Source organism: Symsagittifera roscoffensis, chromosome 6 (assembly GCF_963678635.1).
Source record: "Symsagittifera roscoffensis chromosome 6, txSymRosc1.1, whole genome shotgun sequence".
NCBI classification, from domain to species: domain Eukaryota; kingdom Metazoa; phylum Xenacoelomorpha; order Acoela; family Convolutidae; genus Symsagittifera; species Symsagittifera roscoffensis.
In genome coordinates, this window is record NC_087067.1 from 4,750,265 (window position 1) to 4,763,730 (window position 13,466).

A 13,466-nucleotide genomic window follows, 5' to 3' on the forward strand; every position below is an offset into this window, starting at 1 on the left:
AACAAGTTAGTCACAATATCCGGTTTCTAAAATCTTAGCACTTGTTGGAGTGGATATAAGTAACAAGATCAAATGGACAAAATTAGCCTAGCTGTCACTGATGGAAACTACATTCTTCTATTTTGAACTCGATTGAGTGTCCAAATCACTTTTAGGATCAATCAAAATAAATTATTTAAAATATTGTAGTTAGGCAGAGTTAACTCACTTTTGAACCGCCAGCTTTGACAGAGATAATGCACTGCACTTAAGCCTTCAAAAAATTTTGACCGTGTGGCCAGATAAATAAAATTCAGCGACAAATTTTTTTTCAGGCTCTACAAAGTTTGTCCTTTATGGTAAAGTTTCCATTTTTGTTTTATTGTAGAAAAAAAACTACAAATGAAAATTTAATTCAAGCAAAAATGCGGTGAACCTGATTTATTGAATTGGAAAATTACAATATATTAATGCGCGTAATAAGTTATCATCTGGGTAAATTTGATCAAACAGTGTCTTGATATGCTTCAAGCTTTAACAGCACAAAACCTAACGAGAAAACTTATTTCATCCTTCAAAGACGGAAAACGCTCAAAAATATCTGATGAAGCCATTGTTTTAGTTCGTGAGATGTGATTGGTCGAAAACATCATGACGTCATTGAATTTGGGTAATGTAATTGGATGGTAGCATTCCGCTCTGTCCCGTTCGCTGATTGGTTCCCGTGCTCCATCCGTCGTCAATTTTGACCAATCCGACGATAATATCTCCTTCTTCGAACATAAGCTCGTCTGCAGCTTCGGGGTCGCTCGCATCTGGAAAATAATCATACTCGGCTCTGTACGCGGGCTCTTGTGGCTGGTGGTTATTTCCGTTCACAGCTTGAGTTGCGCTGTTGAGATTGTTGACAGGCACGTGCGGGTCATTGAGTCTCAGTTTCTGTTCGGTTTCAAATCGCAATTGCTCTTCACGTTCGGCAGCAAGTCGGCGTTCCTCTTCCTCCTTTCGTCGTCGGTTTTCGGCTTGCTGCAGCTGTCGGCTTCGTTCTTGTTCGGCATATTGTCGCTGTCTTTCTTCTTCTTCAGCTCGGCGACGCTTTTCCTGTTCGAGCCTTTCGACTCTCTGTTTTTCCATTATTTCAGCTTGCTGTCGCTCGAAGTTTTGTTGTTTCTGCAACTCCAGTTCGTCTTTTCGTCGACTTTCGGCTTGAAGTCGTTGTTGTTCTTCGATCTGTTTTTGTTGTTGTTCAATTTGCATTCTCCGCTGTTGTTCTTGCATCAAAACCTGTTGTTTCATCATTGCTTGTTGGGAGTCCAAAGCGTTCACAAACGAGGCTCTCTCGTTAGCCGACACACCTGCTGGGTTTGGCTTAAACTGATGCTGATTGGTTGAATTTGAACTCGCTGAGGTGTTATTTTTACCATGTTTGGAATGGAAAGGACTCGGTATTTGTCGTTCGTCGTAAGGAGGGTTCTCGGAGGTTCCGACGCCTCGGTACTTGACGCTGCTTTGGATCTCAGAGTTCTTTTTGAGTCGTTGCATTTCGGGATCTTCACCGCTAACTGGAGTGTAATTCATTGTGGATGGGTCGGTTCGGTAGGCCACAGAGCTCTGGTTTTCTGTGTTCTTCTTCAGTCGCATGGTCTCTGGATCATCAGTTACTGGCCTGTACTGACCTAACACAAAAATATGAAGTAGAACAATCAAAACAAGAAAAAGAACTGTTGTTTTGAAGAACAAACAACTGTTATATCTGTAAAAGGTAAAAAGAAACCTTTGTTAAAGCCAAAGAGTAGGCTGTTCAAAGAGAAAAAAAGTCCTTGAGCAAAACGATAATCATGAAGGCAAGCAGGCTGATACGTGTTGGGCTGTTGGCAGTGTCGCCACTATTTTTGAATTGAACTGTTATCTTGCCCTGGCGGCGCGGCGGCCAATGCATTTTTACTTTGATGATTTTATTCGGTTAGAAATGCTTCAGTTTAGTGTTTGAATTGTTCAATCCAAACTGTTGGCACTATTTTTGTAGGCCTAGCCATTTAAAACAAAATCACCTCTTTTTAACCTTAGATTACTCATTTAATGTCAGATATCAATTTTCCACTGTTTCAGCTCGTAATAAAATGTGCCAAGAAGTCTACTTAAAGCTCAAGGTCACTGGGATTACCAATAATTTAGAACAGACTATAAATCACTGTATCTAGGCATGTCTTGAACAAGTCTACTTTGCTCAAAATTCGGATCATGCAGGTTATATACTGATACCAGGTGTAAAGTTTGGAAAAATTAAGTTTTCCGAATTAAGTTTGTACCGAAGTGTAATTGGAACATAAGTTTTTTTAGATAATCGATAACTTACAAAAGTACCGAAAAGTGAACTCTTTGGATGATGACGGATTGGAACCGTTAGGAGGCGTCCCCCCCCCCCCCCCCAATACGCCTCTAACCTAATTATGTTGGTCTTAACTACCTTCACTGGAATTCCATGTATAAAATCCGATAAAAACTGAGTTATATTGTCAGTGTCAATAAAAGTGAAAAATCATCGATTTTAAATAATTTAAAACGGATTATGTTCAGGGGCGGATCTAGAATTTTATCGAGGGGGCGGGTGCAGATTTTTTTTTTAAATGGAAAGTTTGTCGACATTTTTTTTTAAATCGACCAAACTGAGTGTCCAAGCGTTCCCAGAACACTAGCAGAGCATGTTTTGACAAAAAATTTTGCGCCGCAGGCAATTTATGAGCACTTTTTGAAAAGTTGACACTACAAAAATTGCGTTTCTTTGTCGCGCGTTCCACTGAAAAATTAGTACCATACTGGCGCCAAAGTCATTTTGAGAAAAATTTTAGTTTTGTTCATCCAAAAAGAGATTTCTAAAAAATTACCAAAGGGGTGGATCCTTTGGGTCAACAGGAGGTCGAATCCCAAAGGGGAAAAAGCATGCTAAAATTTCACTCTTTGTCAATTTCATTGTTTTTCATTCTTTGGCATGCTAAAACTTTCCTGGCCACAGGGCTTTTAAAAGTAAATTTTGACTTTTTTCATGCAAAATTGTGTACCACATTTATTCATAAGACTGAGTCCAGAGAAAAAAAATTGAGTGTTTTAGCAGTTTTAGCATTGAGCGGTTAAAGCAAGAAAATATGTTTTAGTTTCATCGGAAAAACTTTATCTAAGCCGTGAATCAGCAAGATTTTTCTCAAAAAATCTGTCTTAAAGTCTCCATTTTTTAACGCTTCCTTGGCTGAAAGAAGTTGTTTTTTAATGTATAAAAACTTCTTCTGCAAAATTTTGAAATCTTTTAAGCCTTTTTCTAGTTTTTTTCATCGTATTAAGCGGAAAGAAAAAACAACTTGCTTAAAAAAAGAGTTTTTTCCATGGAACTTTTTGGAACTTTTTTGCTGGTTTTTCTTTTTTTTGTTATCCACGCAAATTTAGGGAACACAAAACATCATCGGAACGGGTCAAATGATATATTACAATGAAACCCTTTCAGTCTTAATTTGAATTAGATAAAAAATCTTCAAAAATTTACAAATAAATTTTTAATCAGACTGCTTGTTTAAAGGCGATGTTTTGAGAGATCCGATCTCCCTTAAGAGACCTCATGAAAAAAAAATGTTTCGTTTTTTATCGTAGTGCGATGAGAGCATCCTTCTGAAATCCTAAAATTTAAGCATATTCGATTATTTAACTGAGTTAGTCATATTCGACGACAACTTTTTAAAAATTAAAAGAACAAAAATTCTAGTTTTGAAGATTTTTTTAAAAATTTTTCTCATATTCAAAGAAGACGCTCAAAAACTTATATCGAAAAATGCTCACTTCAGCATTTGGTAAAAACTGTATTGCCCTCTTTTTGGCCTGTTTGCTCGCCTTTTTTGCTGGAAATTAGACTAAATATCAAATGTTTGCTGCCGGTTTTTCTCGACATAGTGAACAAAATATTTTTGGTTTGTTTCTAAAATGTTTGAATCAGGACGAAAAATACTCTAAATTGATGTATCGCTCGATTCATTGTGAATATTATCTGCCCTACTTCATTTCGTTCAAACAAGTAGAACATATCAAAAATCATGATTTCTCTCCACTTCCAGTGGAGGTTTGGAAACCAAGCAATTTTAGCTGACACTCCCAAGTTGCCGGAAAATTGGAGACTTGGTATTTTGAAATACTTATTCCGTTTTGAACAATTTTTGGAGCCAAGGAAGCGCTAAATTAAGCTTTTGCGTTATTATAATAGCCTACATAATTGCCAGAATTAGCTCAAAATCAGAAGAACCGCAGAAAATGTTCAATCGTTTTTTCTCTTAACTGAAAATAATTTTTCAAACATCTTTTGTTTATCGAAATTTAAGAATAAAAAAGGCTATAACATGATACATCCGTCATCTTTTTTTAATACAAACCGTATTTTTAGACATTTTTCGACAGCAAATACACGAGTGGGTGGGTGAGCAGGAAAATCAGAGAGAAGAGGATATATGTGGTATGAAAAAATATGGAATTATTTGGGGAGTGATTGTCGGAAGTGTGCATTGGGTTCAAAAATTGACAAAACTCTGCTCCTGCTAACACGTCTGAAAGGGTTGAATACGATATGCACTTGAACATCTATAGCTTTTTTGAGGCTCGAAACTGTGAATACTACGCAAACTTTACCATTTATAGCCCTCAAACAGTGATGGGAACAAAAAAAATCCAGTTTTTTAGCGATTAAGTAATTTTGTTGATATAGAGTAAGATAAGTTTCTTTTTGGCAGTTTAAAGATAAAACGACAGCTAGATTGACATTTATGAGGAAGGATCGACGGTTACTGTGCAAGTACCACACAAATAAAAATAAATTTAAAAAACTTCCTTTTTTCTCAAATTGTGTCGTGTTTTGTCCGTAGTGCGACAAGAGGAGCTTAAAAAACTTAGAAATTCGGCATTTTTTATATTAAGAGTAAATTAGACATATTAGACACAAGCTTTTTTCGAACAAAAAATTGAAAGAAAAACAATAAAATCCAAAATACTTGATTTCTGATTTTTTTCTTGAAAAAAGGTGTTCAAAAATTTTTTGAACAAAAAATGGAAAGAAAACAATAAAAACCAAAATATTTGAATTCTGATTTTTTTTGAAAAAGGTGCTTAAAAAATTGTTTTCGCTTCTTGATCAAAATTTCTATTTCGTATTATAAAAATGCTCGCTTGCTTTATTCGCTCGAAATTTTACTTGAAGAAGATTGAAAAAATCTAACCCGCTTTATTTCGACACCAAGAAAAATTTTTAAAAAGTTTTAAATTTTGTCCGAATCACGACTGAAAGGGTTTCAAAATGATATCATTCAACCCATAGCGATGGTTTTTGTGGTACCTGATTTTGCGTACAAAACTAATAAAACCAAGCTTCCCGAATATGGAAATATCGAACTGGATTATACTTAAAGCCGCTATTTCGTTGTTAATGAAATAATTACCTTTGATCTTTTCTTGGAATTCTTTGTGGTACTCGATGTTGCTGACATTCTGTTGTTGTTGTCGCAGTCGTACTGATTCGGGGTCGTCTGCAATCGTCGAGTGTTCTGGCTTTGGATAGTGTGCAGTACAGTAGGGCTGCTTGTTGAACCCTATTTGGGCAACAATTTTTATTTCAGTTTTAAAAGTTGTTAATATTTTGCGCCCCCCCCCCACCTACAACTTTTTATAATTGAATTTTCTGCTCACATTGTCCGATTGTTACAATAATTGTTAGACCATGAGAACCATATTTGGTGTTCGTTCATATTTAACCTTGCAAAATTACTCGTTGCACCACAAAATTGATGCTTTTGCGAGGTGAGGAAAAAAGAGCCAAGAATTTTTGAAAAAGTGATCTTGATAATATACAGTTCATTTTTTTCAATCATTTTCAGGGTTCTTTGATTGTTAATAAGCATCCAAAATAATCAATATTGCGAAGCTCCTGTTGGTATACACGGAAACGCTTTGGGACCGAAAATAATGCAATAATATTATAAATTTTAAAAAGTCTGGAAGTAAGAAAAGTTAAAAAGAAGCTCGGAATTAAAAGACATCTTAAGTCCCACACACATTTTTCACTTCATCATTTGTTGTCTCTGTGAACCTATCTGAACCTATTTTTTGGCGTTAGAAAAATTAATTTTCAAATAGCCGAACTAATTTTTTAAAAAAAGGTTTAAAAAAGTAGCTTTGAATGTTGTTACCTTTGAAGGTTTTCAAGTTCAAGGATGTACCACACGAAGTACATTTGAAGCAGGTCTTGTGCCAGAATTTGTCCAGAATATTAAGTTTTTCCACCGGATAAACGGATTTATAGCACCGGGCGCAGGGCGGATTCATGACTAATAAAACGACAGGCTGAACCCAAATTAACTCTTTGTACTAACTTATATAATAACTACCAATCGAGATAAGTTTGAAATCCTCGACGTGTCAGGGAAAATTAGTTTAGTCCAAAGAAGGAAGTTTGTTTGTTAAGTCCAGATCTGTAAATTAAGCCAAAATGTTGTCACTTTGAAAACCTGGATACTTAAAGGTTTGTAAAATTGGAACAGGATAACAAATATATTGCGGTAAAATAACGGGTTCTCGAATCTCACTGTAATTTCACTGTCACAAGTTGCCAAAAATACTCCCAGAATAGCAAAACCAATTTGTATATGTCGGACCTGGTTTTATATAACGTTTGGGAAAAGCAAACTATTAGGTTTTATAATGCGAATTTCAAACAAATCAAAGTCGTTTTAGAATCCGATATCCCAAATAAAAGAATAACTTCTGTAACTCGAAATAATAAGCAAAATTCTCAGTGGTGTCGGCCTTTTTCTGTCCTTCGAAGACAATTTATCCCAAGGGAAGAGGTCTAATTTATACAGTTAAACAGCAGAATCAAAAGAACTTGAAGAAACTTGATTCAAACTCTTAAAGAAACGGTGGACTTGTTTAAGGAAAAGACTTTAAATATAACTTTAGGTCTGTTTTAATTTAGTTGCAATATAAAGGGGGCAGGCCTAGCTCTCTAATGGTAAAAGGGGAACCACGCACGGACGGACCATTACAAAGTACAGTTTAAATACTCTTTCAGTCTTCAGTAAAGTAAAAGAACAATTGGTTCACCATTCAAATCTGAAACATACAGAAAGCAATTTGGTCGGTTTGAGTAATGGCGAATCGACCAAACACGTTGCAACGAGAATCCGAAGTTCTTTAAAAGTAATTTAGCTTGTTTTCATGACTATGAATGTTATTTATGTACGCCACTATACCGCTAAAATCAACGGTCTATCTGACTTGACAAAAACAAACCTTGTTTCAATTTTTAACCAAAAATCTGCCAACATTGAAAATGCAAAAAGTGCCGATGATTGCGATCAGCCAAAAAAGTCCAAGAAAAACCAAAGACATTTCTGGAAATCAAGAAAAGACCAAAAACGCCATTTTTTAAAAGAAATTTTCTAATAACAAGTTTTTTCTTGAGATTTTCAATGAATTCTACTCAAATGATGTTCAAGGAAAGGCATGATTTTGGCATTTGCCGATCATTCATTCAGAAAAACTTGAGCAGAAGTAGCGCAAAAGTTTTATTTTGACTGAGAAGAATGACTTAGGCCGCGGCATCACATAATTGCAAAAAATAATACTGTACGGCTAATATAATAATTTGAAATATGCTGGAACAGAATGAAATAAGTAGGAGCAATCTGTTAATTTTAAGCAATTTTTGCGAGCAAATTTGATTATTTTTTGGTGACCTCGATGCAGTTTTTTTCGAAAAAATATGCTTTTGCATGCAAATTTTGTCTGAAATATAAAGAGTTGCAAAAAGTTCGGACAGACAGAATTAATTAAAAAGAGCAATCGTACCATTTTGACAGATTTTTGCATGCAATTTGTTTTTTCATGCAACCTTGAGACACAAAATCGGATGAAAAATTAGATTTTGCATGCAAAAATTTTCCAAAATAGGTCAATTGCTCTTTTTAATTAATTTTGTCTGTCCGAACTTTTTGCTACTAAATATATAATTAGTAGCAAAAAGTTCGGACAGACAAATTTATTTGAAAAGAGCAACTGACCTAAAATTTCAATTTTGCATGCAAAAGTTGCTCAAAATTGGCATATTGCTCTTTTTAATTAGTTCTGTCTGTTCCAATTTTCGCTACTTTTTACAAATGCTCGAACTGTCCAAATGGTCGTGAGCTTTTTTCTGCGCGACAGCGACTTAAACTCCTGGTCGCAAAATAAGGAAAAACATGGATAGCTCTGCGACAATAATGTTCTGCAGGTTTTAGTGATTTGTTGTTTCTAACGTGGCGTACCCAATGCATTTTGGAGATTTTTGATTACCAGCGTCATTGTATTTTTGTGAAATAGTTTCCTGGATTGCAAAAATTTTAAAAATTTTGTGCAAAAGTAATTTTTTGAGCTCTTGAAATAAAATTTTTGTGGTTTTTGTTGTTTAATACAATTAAAACTGTACCAGAAATTTTTTTTTAAATAAATTAAACGTTATAGATTTAAAAGCGTTTGTCTTTGACTTACCCGTTACCTTTTTTTCAGGATATGTTAAGAAAAATACGCCGCAGAAAAAAAAATCGTCTGATTACTGATGGTAACGCACACCTCAACTTGTTTTAACCAAGCAGGTATAAAAAAATATAACGCAAAATCGTTCACGTTTTCTGCCACTGCCTTTGCTAATAAATAATATGTCCGTACGCACATTGGAAGCAATCTCTTTTTACAATACGTAAAAGGATGCAAAAAATGGGAAAAGGAAAAAGCGACCGACTTTTTTTTCTAGCTTAGAACTAGAGGTATACTTATCCATCTATGTGCTCCAACGTACGAGAAAATAGACCGTGTCATTGCGTTGAAAAAAAATCACCAAGCTATATCATGGAAAAAAATTGTGCGCCGTTGAAGCGGAAAACAGAAAAGTAAACAATGCCAAGCTAAACATGGTGGTATTTTAAAACATAGTGTGGAAATAGTTTTATTATAAATCTCAGCAGACAAATAAATGGTTCAACAATAGTTTTGTTTGGTTAATCATAACCGGCTTTGTGAGGTCCTAATGGAAAAAAGGGATCTCTTTAACTATATTTCCCCCTCTTGCATAAGGGGGATTCGTAGTTAGATGAAAAAATTCCGCATATGCTCAACGTCTGATGTCGTGCTTAAGCGCTTTTATTTGGAAGGTTATTCATCACTTGTTACAAGGCATGGATCTAGGATTATATTGGCAGGTTTTGAAAGGGTTTGACTAAAAAAAAGCAATCAAGTTCCCCTCAATTAGAATTTAACGGCAACGAAAACTCTTTTGAGAAATTTTGTTACAAATAGTACTAAGTACAATATTGCTAAATGGCGACTCGTTCGGTGGTTGGCGAGGGGTGAAATTAGAAAAAAGTAAAGAAGTATCAGTTGTGAGAAATTTGGATAACGTACCGAAAGCTTCGAGTCAACTTAACACTTATTTTTGATAAATGTCCCAAAATAGTCTGTCTCGCAATGGTTTCTGTTGATTAGGTTATGATTGCTCATGAAGATTTGGAAATATCTAGTTAGGTTTCGATATTGATACGACACATGGTATATGTACTGATTTGATGTATAGAAAGAATGTATATGCGTTTTGCTTGATTTGGTGTCATGCGAAAGATTCTTTTGTGTGTTAGAGCGTCAGAGCTTACTATTTCGAATTGAAAGATTCAAATAGATAGCAGAATTTAAATGGTCTGTTACACATATCCGATATGTCAAACTTATATTATATTTCCGTAATATTATGACGTTAGAATTTCAAAAACAAGACGTAATTCAATTATCCGATTCCAACTTAGCCGACTCTCGGTTTAAGGCCACCGGTGGGCGCGCTATACGCGCCGCCACTTAGCGGCGATAACCGGCTTTAATGTTCATATAGAGTCCTACCCTCTGTTGGCAAGCTCGCAGCACGTTGGCGCCACCGCGGCGATCCGCCTTCAATTGGACAGTAGAGCATCTGTTAAACGAATGGTAGTAATAAGATCTTAGTCCTACTTTTGAATTATGTCGGATGTTGGACATAGTAAAGCTGTTTTAAGGATGTTTGCAGCACTTTTTGGTTTTCCGGATGTTTGCCATATCGGATACTTTTACGGTACCCGAAATTGAAACAATCTGAATAAAACATCTAGGAAACCAGACTACTTGTTTCGACTGCCTTTTCAATTGTCTCAAAATTTCGCTTAAGTTTGATAAATTTCCATTTGTGCGTTTTGGCACCTAAAAGCAAGAACCAAGTAATATAATTGATCCAGGTATCAAAAAGAGCGAGGGCATCTCTAAAGTCAGTAACATTTTATCAGGTCAACTTCGAAATTTTTCAAAAAACAATATTGGAGTTTTTCATAAAAGTACCCGAAGGATACCAATGGAACGAGCAACTTTAAATTGACTATTTTGATAAAACTCTCAAAAAATGCCTGTTTAGTCAACTTGACAAAATTTTTTGTGGCAACTTGGCTAGAATTGCGAAGCCTGTAGCGCCTGATTCCCAGTTCGAGATCACATTTTTAGGTCGATGTATCGTCATTAATGAAAGCGAAAAAAGTTTGGGTTAAAAATGCTAGTCACACAAATTTGCAACATAGAAAATGACTTCGTCAGTTTTTATTTTCAAGTATGTCCTGATATTTTTTAACTATTTTTTATGCGCAAAGTGAATATTGCACACGAACAAATATTTTCCAATGTTTTTATGTGCACAACGTGGTCCAGGAAACACGGATTATTTATCCATTTCTCTCTGTTTATTGTTTTGAAACTGCTCTGACGCCGTTTTTTTGTATATCACATTTTTCAAGGGTCTCAAATTTTTGCTTAAATTTGATAAATTTCCAACTTTTGCTTTTTGGCATCTCAAATCAAGAAACAAGTGATATAATTGATCCAGGTAGCAAAAAAGAGCGAGGACATCTTTAAAGTCAGTAGGAGTTTATCAAGCCCACTTCGAAGTATCAAAAAACATCAGTGGTGTTTTTCATAAAAGAACCTGAAGAATACCAACGGAACCAGCAACTTTAAAATGACTACTTTGATAAAATGCTCGAAAAATGCCAATTTAGCCAAACTGGCAAAAATATTCTACGCCAACTTGGCTAAAATTGCGAAGCATGTAGCGGCAGATTCCCAGTTCGAGGTCCCAGTTTAAGTTCGATGTATCGTTAATAATGAAAGAGAAAAAGGGTTGGGTTAAAATGCTAGACATACAACTTTAAAACATGGAAACTGCCTTGCTCGCATTTCTTTTTTTTCGAAACTCTCCAAATTGTTTTTAACTTTTTTATGCGCAAAGTGAATATTGCGCACGAAAAAACAATTTCCAATATTTTTACGTGCATAACGTGGTCCAGGAAACACAAAAGTCGGATTATTCAATCATTTCTCTGAAAATATTCTTTTCGAAATTGCTCCAACGCCATTTTTTTTTGTTTTTCCTGTTTATGTATACTTGATTTGATCAATGGTATTTATATTTTATGTCTGGTACTTAAGTCATATGTGTAAGACAACTTTAGGGCAATTCAAGTTGTTTCCACTGCATTGTAAATGCAAGACAGTCAAACTTTTGGTGACTCTGGTTTTGATTTTACCAAACACTTTGTCACTTGTGTTCGGGTACGAACGCAACCCAAAAATTTAAGAAGAAATCAATTTTACAAAAAGAACACCATTTTGGTTTATGGAACAAGGCTAACCTCCAACGAAGTTTCATAGATAATAATTGAATATAATGGATTTTTGTTGACTAAAATGTTGTCTATATAATCGATTATCATGGCAAATTTAGACAACGTAATGGATTTTTAATCAAATTTAATCTATTATTTTCGAAAAACGGAAACAACTTAAATTCCATTGTAATTGATTTTAATCTTTTTTTGTTTTCAATTTAATTGATTGTTTTTTGTAAATGAAATCCTTGAAAATTGGTTAAGTTTTGTAAACAATGACTCTACTTTTTGCAACTTTCTGCAAAACGCCCCCCCCCCCACGTCCCCCACGTCCCAATTTCATTTTTTTCAATCGCGTTTATGAAAATTTTTATAAAGTGAAGTATTTTTGTTATAATTTGTTTGAGTTTTTCAGCCAAATCCGTGTTTAAACTCAAACCAGCCCCTCCCCAGCCGTTTACCACACTCCAATTAAACATTAAACACCCCCATCGGGATATGTAACTATGTAGTACCGGTAGACGTGAGGGGGTCTACCCCACAAACCCCCCCCCCCCCCCCTTAACCCCCATGATTACCTGTACTACATAGTTACGTGTCCCAGTGGGGGTGTTTAATGTTTAGTTGGGATGTGGTAAACGGCTGGGGAGGGGGTAGTTTGAGGTTGAACGCGGATTTGGCGAAAAAAAAGCAAAGAAAAATTATTGCAAAAATACGTCACTTTATATAATTTTTCACAAATGCGATTGAAAAAAAAATGAAATTTAGCGAGAGAGCAAAATAACCAACTTAAAATTAACCTTATTATGAAAAATTGAATACAGCAAACCGAAATTTTTTAATAGATGGATTATAATCCACTATAATTGACAAAACTACTGTGCCAACAAAAATCCATTTAACGCATTTGAACGAGGAATTCGCGGAAACTCTATTAAACTTGCCTCTGGATTCAACTGACCGACAGACACTAAATTGTGCGCCTATCCAGTGCATAGTTTGGCCTCGTAATGAAAATCGAATTAAATTTTATATTCGCGAAGCTGAAAATATCAACGCCTTGAGTTCAAATTAATAAAGATATTCATTCATCAAGTTCTGTCTGGTTGAGGAACAATGAAAACTATTTGTTCACTGTCTATCAAAGGTTTGTAATCAGTCAACATATTTTTTCAAATTAAACAGAGGCTAGGCTGACTTGTCAGACCAAAGAAAGCAGTTCATATGTTCCAGGCACGAGAGATTTTGAAAAACTCAAAATCAATTAAGCTAAAAGGTTGCGTAAGATTAACAGTTTTCACAATGATGAGACAAAAGCGTCTTTGAAAAAAAAGGTAAAACAATGATACATAAAAAACACTAGTTTGCTAAAAAAAAACGTAAGAAAACAGCCCAGGTTTGTCAGATAAGTCGCCACATACGTTGCAGAACTTGGAAAAATTGCCACAAAAAAAAACAAAATAGCAATGACTCAAAAAATCTGCTATTGTGAAAAAATGACAAGAACATCAACAAATGCCACTGAAAAAATACTCTCAAAAAGTGTTTTGTTGATTTTAAAAATGAAACTTATGGCCAAATTTTATTTTGGTCATGCTAAAGATGACCAATTTCATCAAATCCATTGTCAAATGGCGCCGCGATCTTTTCGTTTCGAGATCAACTTTGCTCCGTTACAAACGAATATGACAAAACAATCTTTGAAATGTCATTTCTAGCATTCTTTTTAATATAGAACTTTATTGTTTGAAATTTAAA

General features: G+C 35.0%; 1 protein-coding gene across 4 annotated transcripts; it reads right to left on the reverse strand.

Annotated features, from left to right (window-relative positions):
* Positions 1-376: 376 nt before the first annotated feature.
* On the reverse strand, positions 377-9,644 carry LOC134848067 (LIM and SH3 domain protein 1-like). 4 transcript variants are annotated; one of them, XM_063865406.1, is made up of 4 exons: positions 9,439-9,644; positions 6,192-7,113; positions 5,445-5,594; positions 377-1,655 (listed from the first exon to the last, which is right to left on the reverse strand). In XM_063865406.1, the coding sequence occupies exons 2-4, from the start codon at positions 6,325-6,327 to the stop codon at positions 637-639; spliced, it is 1,305 nt and encodes a 434-aa protein (XP_063721476.1). In that variant the 5' UTR covers positions 6,328-7,113; positions 9,439-9,644; the 3' UTR covers positions 377-636. The 4 variants fall into 4 exon arrangements, with proteins under 4 accessions (XP_063721476.1, XP_063721475.1, XP_063721474.1 ...); XM_063865405.1 differs by lacking the exon at positions 9,439-9,644 and adding an exon at positions 8,537-8,780; XM_063865404.1 differs by lacking the exon at positions 9,439-9,644 and adding an exon at positions 8,530-8,780.
* Positions 9,645-13,466: the final 3,822 nt, after the last annotated feature.

Excerpts from the sequence above, each read along its gene's own strand:
- LOC134848067 (XM_063865406.1), bottom strand. The coding sequence starts at position 6,327 with ATGAATCCGCCCTGCGCCCGGTGCTATAAATCCGTTTATCCGGTGGAA. Across the intron at positions 5,595-6,191 it reads GAACTTGAAAACCTTCAAAG|GGTTCAACAAGCAGCCCTAC; the intron begins GTAACAACATTC and ends TTGCCCAAATAG. Across the intron at positions 1,656-5,444 it reads ATTCCAAGAAAAGATCAAAG|GTCAGTACAGGCCAGTAACT; the intron begins GTAATTATTTCA and ends TTTTTGTGTTAG.